This window comes from Orycteropus afer, unplaced genomic scaffold, assembly GCF_000298275.1.
Source record: "Orycteropus afer afer isolate SDZICR_OR568_19922 unplaced genomic scaffold, OryAfe1.0 scaffold00120, whole genome shotgun sequence".
NCBI classification, from domain to species: domain Eukaryota; kingdom Metazoa; phylum Chordata; class Mammalia; order Tubulidentata; family Orycteropodidae; genus Orycteropus; species Orycteropus afer.
Genome location: NW_006921707.1, coordinates 8,623,981 through 8,636,522, shown reverse-complemented (window position 1 = coordinate 8,636,522; position 12,542 = coordinate 8,623,981). Strand labels below are relative to the sequence as shown.

Below are 12,542 nucleotides of genomic sequence, written 5' to 3'. Positions count from 1 at the left end.
GCTCAAGGGCAAGGTTCAGAGTCTCTTCTGACATCCATTTTAGGCTTTTCTTCCTTTCCTGTCTTTTTAATGTCCATTTGCTCTCTTCATGGATGATGTTCTTTATGTCATCCCACAATTCCTCTGGTTTTCAGTCATTGGTGTTCAGTACATCAAATCTATCCCTTAGATGGTCTCTAAGTTCAGGATTAATATATTCAAGGCCATATTTTGGCTCTCATGGTTCTTGTTTTAATTGTCTTCAGCTTCAACTTGAACTTGCATATTAGCAGTTGATGGTCTGTTCCACAATCAGTTCTTGGACTTGTTTTGGCTAAAGATATTGAACTTTTCTATCGCCCTTTGCCACAAATGGAGTCAATCTGATTCATGTGTACTCCATCTGGCAAAGTCCACATGTATAGCCACCATTTGTGTTGTTGAAAAAAGGTATTTGCAATGAATAAGTCGTTGGTCCTGCAAAGTTCTATCATGCAATCTCCAGCATTATTTCTATCACCAAGGCCAAATTTTCCTACTACCAGTGATTCTTCTTTGTTTCTGACTTTTGCATTCCAATCACATCTTGATTGCATGTTTGGTCAATTTCAGACTGCAGAAGTTGGTAAAAATCTTCAATTTCCTCATCTTTGGCTTTGGTGATTGGTGCATAAATTTGAATAATAGTAGTATTAACTGGTCTTCCTTGTAGGCATATGGATATTATCCTGTCACTGACAGGGTTGTACTTCAGAATAGATCTTGAAACATCCTTTGTGATGATGAATGCCAGGCCATTCCTCTTAAACTTGTCATTCCCAGCATAGTAGATCATATGATTGTCTGATTCAGAATGGCCAAAAACAGTCTGTTTCAGCTCACTAATGCCTAGAATAACAATCTTTATGCGTTCCATTTCATTTTTTACAACTTTCCATTTTCCTAGGTTCATACTTTGTGCACTCCAAGTTCTAATTATTATTGGATGTTTGCGGCTGTTTCTTCTCATTTTGAATTGTGCCACATCAGCAAATGGAGGTCCCAAAAGCTCTACTTTATCCATATCATTAAGGTCATTCTACTCTGATGAGGTAGCTCTTTCCCAGTGGTATTTTGAGTGCCTTCCGACCTGAGGGGCTCATCCTCCGACACCATATCAGAGTGTTTCAGGGCTGTTCATAAAGTTGTCCAGTAATATATCAGACAGTGTTTCACTGCTATTCATAAGGTTTTCACTGGCCAATTCTGTGAGATTTTGATGGCCTCTTCCTTCTTCTGAGTCTGTCTCAGTCTGCAAGCTCCACTGAAACCCAACCACCATTGGCAACCCTGCTGGCATTTGAAACAGAGGTGGCACAGCCTCCAGCCTCACAGCAATATGCAAACCACCACAGTACAACAAACTGAAAGATAAGTTCGTCTCCCTTAGCTATCCAAAGCCGTCCATCCTGGCTCCTGCTTCCCGCCTGGGTGGGGGCTCTCTTCCCGCTAACTGTATCTGGTCATCCTCCCTGGCTTCCCAATCCTTGCTGCTTTCACTGTCTAGTAGACATAGACAATATCAAGTAAAGAATTATGGGTAGGATAGCATTTTACTTCACTGAAAAATAGCAAGAAATAGTAATAGATGTCATTTACTGGATCCCTACTATGTACCAGGGTGTGTGTGTGTGTGTGTGTGTGTGTGTGTCTTCTTGTTGTTAGGTGCCATTGAGTTGGCTTTGACTTATAGCAACCCTATATAGAACAGAATGAAACACTGCCTGGTCCTGCACCATCTTCACAATTCTTGCTATGCTTGAGTCTATCGTTGCAGACACTGTGTCAATCCGTCTCATTGAAGGTCTTCCCCTTTTTACCTGATCCTTTACTTTACCAAGCATGATATCCTTCTCTAGGGAATAGTCCCTGTGGTGGTTCAGTTTGTGTGTCAACTTGGCTGGGCCTGTTTGACTGGCTGGGCAACTGGATGTAGTATTCCCCATGATGAGACTGGTAATTAACTCCATGATGGCATCTACTGTGAGCAGCTGAGTAGCTGCCTTAGGGGATGTGATCTACTTCCTGTATATAAGCAGAAGCCTTGGGGAATGGTTTCAAGCTTTGGCACCTTGAAGCCTGAATTTAGCTGTGTTGTTGTTCAGCAGCCTGCCATGCTCTGCCGACCTGAGGACTTACAATGGACTTGAGTTGATGGCCTGCCATGTGGTTTGGGAACATCGGGAGTATGACTTTTTACTTGTCAACCTTGGGCTTGGCAGCCTCAGCAGCCAGCAGCTGTCTGAATGAAGAAAAGCCTCTAGCTTCAGTGGGTTGGGAGCTGGAGGCAGAGCTGAAGCCCAAGGCTGAGGGGCTTTCACCCAGCCCCCAGAGCCTGACACTATGAACTTGGACTTAAAGCCTCCAAGTTGTAAGAATAAACTCCTGTTTGTTAAGGGCATCCCATTTGTGGTATATTCTTGTCAGAGTGGCATTAGATAACCAGAACAGAATATGGTACTGAGAGAGTGGGGTGCTGCTCTGACAGATGCCTAAAAAGTGGAAACAGGAGTGAACAGTCCCTTATGACTATATGACCAAAGTAGATGAGATGAAGTCTGGCCATTCTCACTTCTGAAGAGTATACTGGCTGCACTTTCTTCCAGGATAGATTTGTTCATTCTTCTGGCAGCCCATGGTATTTTCAGTATTCTTCCTCAATACCACAATTCAAATCCAGTAATTCTTCTTCAGTCTTCCTTATTCATACCCATTTTTCATGTACATATGAGGTGATTGAAAATACCATGGCTTGGGTTGTTGTTGTGGTTGTTATGTGCCATCGAGTCGGACCCAACTCATAGCAATCCCTCCTTGGGTTTCCGAGGCAGTATCACTACGGAAGTAGATTGCCCCATCTTCCTTCCTAGGAGTGGCTAGTGGGTTTGAACCGCCAGCCCTCTGGTTAGCAGTCAAATGCCTTAGTCACTATGCTACCAGAGCTCCCAATGGCTTGGGTTAGGTGTACCTTATTCTTCAAAGTGATATCTTTGCTTTTTGACACTTTAAAGAGGTCTTTTGCAGTAGATTTTCCCAATACAATTTATCACTTGATTTCTTGACCGCTGCTTCCCTGGCTGTTGATTGTGGATCCAAGTAAAATGAAATCCCTGACAACTTCAATCTTTTCTCCATTGTATCAGGAGGTTGCTTATTGGTCCAGTTGTGAGGATTTTTGTTTTCTTTATGTTGAGGTGTAATCCATACTGACGGCTATAGTCTTTGATCTTCATCAGTAAGTGCTTCAGGTTTTCTTCATTTTCAGCAAGCAAGGTTGTGTCATTTGCATATCACAGATTGTTAATGAATGTTCCTCCAATCCTTATGCCATGTTCTTCATATAGTCCAACTTCTCAGATTATTTGGTCAGCACACAGATTGAATAAGTATGGTGAAAAAATATAACCCTGATGCACACTTTCCCTGATTTTAAACCACACAGTGTTCCCTTGTTCTGTTTGAACAACTGCCTGTTGCTCTATGTACAGGTTTCACATTAATACAATTAATTATTCTGGAATTCTCATTCTGCACAATGGTATCCATAGTTTTTTTTTTTTATTATTTTGTTTGTTTGTTTTGTTTTGTTTTTTTAAAATCAACTCTTTAGCCCTATATCATAATTAGTCCACAAGGACAACATACACATATATAATTTTCAGCTCATGACAATATGTGGCCATTTTAAAAATGAGGAAACTGAAAGTTGAGAAAGTACAGATATGATCGAAATTACTCAGCTAAAAGGCTGAGCTGTGACTGAAGTCTAGGTATTTCTAGTACCTACAAGGGCATACTGTGACTTTTCAATAATGTGACTTATTTTTACAAACACACCAAAGCTGATATATGGAAATGATTGTTTCCCAATCAAATCGTTGGAGGTTATGCAAGTTGATACCTCTAATCTGCCACTACCGGTATAAAATGAACTCCTTCGAAAATGCCTTCTAAGCTTGGGACATATTATTTTTAATAGCTCCAATAGTAGCACATCATTGTTTGAAAGATGAGTTTGATCATTGGAAACAGCCTTAAAAAAAAAAAAAAGAAAGTAAGAGAGTCACATTTAGAAAACAGTAGTAATCTCTATAGGTAATTCGGTTCTTTGGAAAAAATTCACAAGTCACTTGTGAATGCTTTATATTCATAAGTGACTTGTGAATTGTAGTATGAAGGGATTTCCTAAAGACATACAAAAATTGCTATCAGCCATCTTGGAAGGCAGCCACTTGAAGGAAACTCCACTTCTTTGCATGCTACATATACCTGGCAATTGGAAAAGTGTTTCTGGAGTACAGGGGTAAAAATCAGGGCTAGAAATAAAAATTTGCCAGAATTTTTACATGTAGGAGTTAGGTCATATCGTATTAGTATATGAAATTGCCAATAGTAAACCATTAGACAGAAGGGAGGAGGAGGCCTAGAACAGAACTCTGGAAGGAAGCAACTTTGGGTGGGCAGAAGCCTCAAAGTTAGTGAGAGACACAGGAAAAAGAGTGAGAAAAGTGAAAGTAACAGAGAAGCCAAGATTGGATGAGAGTGCAAGACTCTCTAAAAGAGAGAGCAAACTCTGAGACAGGTATTCGTAACAGCAGTTACTCCCAACCTGTGTGTTGAAGAGGATAGATGAGGGAGAAGCAAGGAAGTAAAGCAAGGACTCTGTGAGTCTACAAATAACCCACTAAGCATTTTATGCAGTTCATATTCCAAAGATGTCTCCTTCAATACATATTACAATATTTCAAATGCATATAGATGTTTGAAACATTATTGTATTCACTAGGATATGACTCCATTTCCTTTTGGCTGCCTTTGTTTTTCTTAGTTGGTTGGTTGTTTGGGGTGTGTAGTTAGTAAATATCCAACAAAAGATTTGGCATATCAGCATTTTTTACGTGCATGTTGTTGCTGTTGTTAGGTGCTGTCAAGTCAGTTCTAACTCACAACACCACCAAGTACAACAGAACAAAACACTACCTGGTCCTGTGCCATCTTCACAATTATTGCTATGCTTGAGTCTATCATCACAGCCACTGGGTCAATCTGTTTCATTGAGGGATTGCCCCTTTTTCATTCACCATCTACTTCACCAAGCATATCTTTCTCCAGGGACTGGTCCCTTCAGACAATATGACCAAAGTATAAGAGTTAAATTCTGGCCATTCTCACTTCTAAGAAGCATTCCAACTGTAATTCCTCCACGACAAATCTGTTCATTCTTCTAGCAGTCCATGGTACATTTGATATTCTTCAACAACACCACAATTCAGATGCATCAGTTCTTTTGCAGTCTTCCTTATTCATTGTCCAGCTTTCATGTGCAGGCATTACCACTACACATTTCCAATATCCATTTTTCCATGAAAGGAGCTTTGGTAGCACAGTGACTAAGGCATCTGATTGCTAACCAGAAGGTTGGTGGTTCAGACCCACCAGCCACTCCACAGAAGCAAGACTGGGCAATCTACTTCCATAAAGATTTACCACCTTGAAACCCAATGGGGATCATCGCTATGAAGCTGAGTGCCTCCTAATAAATGACTCCTTCCTTCCCCTTATCTTCCACCACTGGTAACTGCTAGTGAGTTTTGATTTCTATACATTTATCTATTCTAGATATTTTAAACAAGTTTACCCCTTAAACTTTAGACTTGCTCTTGTAAATATATTCTAATTACATACTCTAGGCTTTAAGCACTACATAGAATTTATATCACCTATCATCATTAATTCCAGGTATACATTTATGTATTTCCGGAAGGTGAGGCAATCTACTTCTGTAGTGATACTGCCTCGGAAACCCAAGGAGGGGTCGCTATGATTCGGTTCTGACTTGACAGCACATAACAACAAACAACAACCACTCATCTGTCAGTTTGTCATACTGTAGTGCTTGCATGTTGCTGTGACTCTGGAAGCTATGCTGCCAGTATGTCAAATACCAGCAGGATCACACATAGTAGTAGGTTTCTGTGGAGCATCTAGAAAGACAGATTAGAAAGAAGGACGTGGTCATCCACTTCTGAAAAAAAAAATGGCCACTGAAAATCTTATGAATAACAGGGAGACACATTGTCTGACATAGTGCCAGAAGATGAGCCCCTCAAGTTGGAAGACAGTCAAAATACAACTGGGAAACAGCTGCCTCCTCAGGGTAGAGTCGACCTTAATTACATGGATGAGTAAAGCTTTTGCAGCCTTCATTTGCTGATGTGGCATAACTCAAACTGAAAAGAAAGAGCTGCAAACATCCATTAATAACTGGAATATGGAATGTGCTACATATTAATCTAGGAAAATTGGAAGTTCTTAAAAATGAAAAAGAATGTGCAAAGATCAATATCTTAGACATTAGTGAGCTGAAATGGACTGTCATTGACCAATTTGAATGAGATAATCATATGGTCTACTATGCCAGAAATGACAAATTAAAAAGGAGTGACATTGCATTTATCATCAAAAAGAACATTTCAAGATCTATCCTGAAGTAAAATGCTGTCAGTAATAGGATAATATCTATATGCCTACAAGGAAGAACAATTAATTAATACTACTACTATTGAAATCTACCCACCAACCACTAAGACCAAAGATAAAGAAATTTACCAACTTCTACAGTCTGAAATTGACCAAATATGCAACCAAGATATATTGATAATTACTGGTGATTGAAAAGTGCAAATTGGACACAAAGGAAAAACATCAATAGTTACAAAAGAGAAATGACTTCAGAAATCGCGTGATAAAATTTTGCATGACCAACAACTTATTCATTGTGAATACCTTTTTTCACCAACACAAACAGTCACTGTTCACATGGATCTTGCCAGATGGAATATACAGGAATCAAACTGACTAAATCTGTGAAAAGGACAATGGAGAAGCTCAATATCATCACTCAGAATAAGGCCAGCAGCCATGTGACAAAGACCATCAATTGCTCATATGCAAGTTTAAATTGAAGGTCAAGAAAATTAAAACAAGTCCATGGGAACCAAAATATGACCTTGAGTATATCCCATCTAAATTTAAAGACCATCTGAAGAATAGATTTGATGCATTGAGCACCAGTGACCAAAGACCAGAAGAATTGTGGAATGACATCAAGGATATCATACTTAAAGAAAGTAAGAGGTTGTTAAAAAGACAGGAAACGAAGAAAAGACTAAAATGAAATTTAGAGACTTTTGAATGGAGCATAGCTAGAGTGAATGGAAGAAATTATGAAGTAAAGAGCTGAACAGAATATTTCAAATGGCACTTGAAGAGAACAAAATAAAATACTGGAATAAAATATTCAAGGTCCTGGGGGTAGAAAATCAAAGGATAATACACACTCAGCATTTCTCAAGCTGAAAGAAATGAAGAAAAAAATCAAGTCTCAAGTTGGCAATATTGAAGGATTCTATAAGCAAAATATTGAATGATATATAACAACACACTTCCACCAAGCCAGATCCAACTCATAGCGACCCCTCCTTGGGTTTCTGAGGCAGTATCTCTACAGAAGTAGATTGCTCAACCTTCCTTCTGAGGAGTAGCTGGTGGGTTTGAACCGCCAGCCTTCTGGTTAGCAGTCAAATGCCTTAGGCACTATTCCACCAGATGTAGGAAGCATCAAAAGAAGATGGAAGGAATAAAGACTTACTGTACGAAAAAATTTGGTCAACATTCAACCATTTCAGAAGGTAGTACCTGACCAAGAATCAATGATACTAAAGAAAGAAGTCCAAGCTGCACTGAAGGAATTGGTGAAATACACCACTCTCCACTGCCACTGGGTCTATTCTGACTTATAGGAACCCTATGTTGTTGTTGTTGTTTGCCGTCAAGTCGGCCCCGACTCATAGAGACCCCTCCTTGGGTTTCCAAGGCAGTATCACTACGGAAGTAGGATCGCCCAACCTTCCTTCCGAGGAGTGGCTGGTGGGTTTGAACTGCCAGCCTTGTGGTGAGCAGTCAAGTGCCTTAGGCACTATGCTACCAGAGCTCCTATAGGAACCCTATAAGACAGAGTAAAACTGCCCCACAGCATTTCTTTCCTTCTTTTATTTTAATTTTATTATGCTTTGGGTGCAAATTTACAGACCAAAATTTGTTTTACATTCAGCAGTTCATGTACATTCGATTTCGCTCCCTGATTACCATCCCCAACCATAAGAAACTCTCCTCCCCTCCCATCCCTGTGACTACCCCCTCCCTGTGCCCTTCTTAAGTATGCACTCCTGTCTTTCTAGTGTTCCCAGTTTGTGAATGCTGACCCTCTGGTGCCCCATGGCTGATTGCTCTAAGGGGTGTATCTCCCTAGAGTAGGTGGGTGCCTCTCCTTGGGAAAGGTGTTCTGCATGTAGGTCTTTCTGCTATTGTGCTGAGAGCCCATCCATGAAAGTGAGTCCAATTCTAGGCCCAAAGAGTTCTACCAGATTCTATCTGACCAGTAATTCTGGTCATTTTTGTGTTTGGGGATTTTGTTCCACATTTTTCCTCCCACTTTATCCAGGATCTCCAGGTTTGATCCCTTTCCAAGTGGTTAGCATTGGTAGCCAGGCACCATCTAGTTCTTCTGGTCTTGGGGTCCATCGTATCCTTAGACTAAATGTTTCCAGATACCTTTGATTTTCTTCACTTTTTGCTTCAGATGAAAGGAGACTAATTGATGGCAGCTCAGAAACTTTTAAGACCCCAATCACTACTCACCTAAAGTCCCACAAGATTACCAAGTCTGTAAACCTTTATGGAAGTAGACTGCCTCATCTGTCTTTCATCAAGTTGCTAGTGGTTTTGAACCACCAATGTTTCAACAAATGGATGCAACACTGGAGGTGGTCACTTCTTTATGCCAAGAAATTTGGAAAATAATTGCATGGCCAACTGACTGGAAGAGGTCCGTATTTGTACCCATTCCAAAGAAAGGTGATTTAAAAGAATGTAGAAATTATTGAACAATATCATTAATATCACATGGAAGTAAAATTTTGCTGAAGACAATTCAAAAACTATTGCAGCAGTTCATCTATAGGGAACTGGCAGAAATTCAAGCCAGATTTTTTCTGAAGAAGTCGTGGAATGAGGGATATAATTGCTGGTGTCAGATGGATCTTGTCTGAAAACAAAGAATAAGAGAAAGAGGTTTCCCTGTGTTTTGCTGACTATGCAAAGGCATTTGACTATGTGGATCATTACAAATTATGGATAATATTGTGAAGAATAGGAATTCCAGGACATTTCATTGGCTCATGAGAAACCTGCACAAAGACCACAAGGCAGTCTTTTGAATAAAACAAGGGACTCTTGCATAGTTTAAAATCAGAGAAAGTGTGCATCACAGTTGTATTCTTTCCATCATTATTCAATCTGTGTATGCTGAGCAAATAATCCAAGAAGCTAGACTGTATGAAGAAGAACACAGATTTGGAGGAAGACTCATTAACAACCTGCAGTATGCAAACTACACAACTTTGCTTGCTGAAAGTGAAAATTTGAAGCACTTACTGATGAAGATCAAAGATTACAGGATTACAGCCTTCAGTATGGATTACACCTCAACATAAAGAAAACAAGGATCCTCACAACTGGGCCAATAAGCAATATCATGATAAATGGAGAAAATATTGCAGTTGTCAAGGATTTCATTTCATTTGGATTTGCAATCAATGCCCATGGAACCAGCAATCAAGAAATCAAATGGCATATTGCATTGGGTAAATCTGCTGTGAAAGACTTCTTTAAAATGTTACAAAGCAAAGATGTCACTTTAAAGACTAAGGTGTTCCTGACCCAAGCCATGGTATTTTCAGTAGCCTCATATGTATGTGAGCATGGGACAATGAATAAGGAAGAATTGATGCATTTGTGTTGTGGTACTGGGAGACAACACTGAATGTACCAAGGACTGATAGAAGAACAAACAAATGTGACTTGGAGCAAATACAATTCGAATGCTCCTTAGAAATGAGAATGGCAGACTTGTCTCTCATACTTTGGCCATGTTATCAGAAGGGACTAGTTCTTGGAGAAGAATATCACACTTGGTAAAGTAGTGGGTCAACGAGAAAGGAGAACACCCTCAGCGAAATGGATTGCTGCAGTGGCTGCGAGGATGGGTCGAGCATGGCGATGATTTTGAGGATGGCACAGGACCAGGTACTGTTTCCTTCTGTTGTACACAGGGTCACTATGTGGAAACCAACTCATGGGCCCCTACCAATAATTTATGTATTTCTTGTCCAAATTTGTAGTGAAACTCTAAAGGTAGTGACCATATTCTCAAGAAACTACCATATTCTAGTACATTTGATAGGTTGTCAAAGTTTTCTTGATGTTACTGAAATAACATCATTAAAAAAAAAAAAAAAAACAACTTCCATTGAGTCAGTTCCGACTCATAGCAACCCTACAGAACTGAGTAGAATTGTGCCATAGGGTTTCCAAGGCTGTAAATCTTTTTGGAAGCAAACTGCCTCATCTTTTTCCCACTGAGCAGCTGGTGGGTTCAAAGCAGTGACCTTTTGGTTAGCAGCCTAATCTTTTAACCACTGGGCAGAGCTCCTTCCTGAAATATCCAGGAGACAGAAATGTACAATCATGGACTCCAAACATCCAAATAACTGGATACTCTATCTGTCATGTGTACTGCCCTAATGTTTCTCTTCTCAAATTTTCAACTATCCCTTCACTGGAAAAAAAAAAAAAAGTATGTGTGTGTGTGTGTGTGTGTGTGTATACACACACACATATATATATGAATGCCTACTATATGCCAAGCACTCTACTAGAAATTGTGTCTTTCTAGCATTTTGCCAGACTGACTATATGATACTTGTCCATGTGACTTTAATGATACCGGAGATTTCACTGGTGAGGAACAAACTAGCATTAACATTTTATAAACATTTTAAGTAAAAAAATAAACAGCTTCATTGAGAGGTTATTTAAAGACCATAAAATTCACCCCTTTAGCATATACAATTCAGAAATTTTTTTAGTATATTCACAGACTTGTGCACCTATAACCACTATTTAATTTTAGAACATTTTTCTGCTCCAAAAAGAAACCTATACCCATCAGTAGTTACTCTCTATTTCCCCTCTTTCCACCCTGCCTGGCAATCACTAGTCTACTATTTGTCTCTATGTATTGCCTATTGTGGACATTTCATGTAAATGGAATAAAATAATATGTGCTCTTTGATTGGCTTCTTTCATTTGGCATGCTTTCAAGGTTCATCTATATTGTAGCTTGTATCACTAAATGATACATGTGTATTCCTTTTTATGGCTGATAGACCACATTTTTTAAAATCCATTCCTCAGTTGATAGGCATTTGGATTTTTCCCATTTCTTAGCTAATAAGATTAATACTGCTAAGAAGATTTGAGTACAAGTTTTCATATGGATATATGTTTTCATTTCTCTTGGGTATGTATACCAAGGAGTGGTATTGATGGATCATATGACAACTATATAAAAGTTTTTGAGGAGCTGCTAAATTATTTTCCAGAGAACTACATGGTGTTAAATTCCCTCAGCAATGCATGAGGACATAAAAGTTTAAGTTTTGACTCACTATGTACTCCCACAAAGACAAGTTGCATATTTATTAATTTAATATTCACATTTTAAATCTTAAATTTTAAATTTATTATTACCCTAATAGTCATCTTATATTTTATAAAGCAAAACCATGAAATATCTTCTTTTCACTGCAGTAATAAGAGAGATTATGCTCCAATGATTTTTCTATTTTATTTCTTTTTAGCCAAGGAGAAATGACAGAAGCAATTAAATGCTTGAAAAAAGTTCTGAAAATTGCAAGAAACAATTTTCAAAACCTAGATATTGTGAGAGCAAGTACAATGCTTGGAGACATTTACAATGAAAAGGTTAGTATACAGCATTTCTTGTTTTTAGGGAGACACTTACAAAGTTTTCGAATTCTATTCCCATTTGCACCTCACCTTCCAACAGAATGTTTTTCTGAATGCCCCAGAATTCTTCTCTTGGATTGCAGGACTTGGTTGATACACAAGGCAGTGATTGGGAAGAGAAGCACCTCTTTCTTGCTCTGGTATTTGGACTTGATTAACATCTTGGGCACAGACACCACAAGCTGCTAACCCTGATTGATATCTTCACAGCCAATGAAAATTCTAAGTGATTTTGGATTTGAGGATCAATTGTTGTTGTTGTTGTTGTTATGTGCCATTGAGTCAGACCTGGAACAATTACAACATTTAAATTCAATAGAACTTCATTATAATAGTTGGCTTTTAGCTGCTTACACTTTTTTTGTTGTTTATACATTTTTTTTTTAACATTGGTTTGGTTGAACGTTTACAGAATAAATTAGTTTCTCATTCAACAATTTGTACATGTTTTGTTTTGTGACATTAATTGCAGTCCTTCCTTCCATGTAACAGCAGTCTTCCTACTTCTTCCCTGGGTTTTTGTTTCCATTCACCCTTCTTTCTTACCTGCTTCCATTTACATTCATCTTCCTCACTTTAATCAAGCTGATAAC

General features: G+C 38.8%; 1 protein-coding gene across 1 annotated transcript in view; it reads left to right on the top strand.

Annotated features, from left to right (window-relative positions):
* The window catches only part of TTC29 (tetratricopeptide repeat domain 29), a 230,970-nt gene that overhangs the window by 206,079 nt on the left and 12,349 nt on the right, over window positions 1-12,542 (top strand). The window contains exon 8 of the mRNA XM_007944121.1: window positions 11,781-11,904. Coding sequence (XP_007942312.1) covers window positions 11,781-11,904 — 124 coding nt within the window. The remainder of the gene's footprint in view (window positions 1-11,780; window positions 11,905-12,542) is intronic.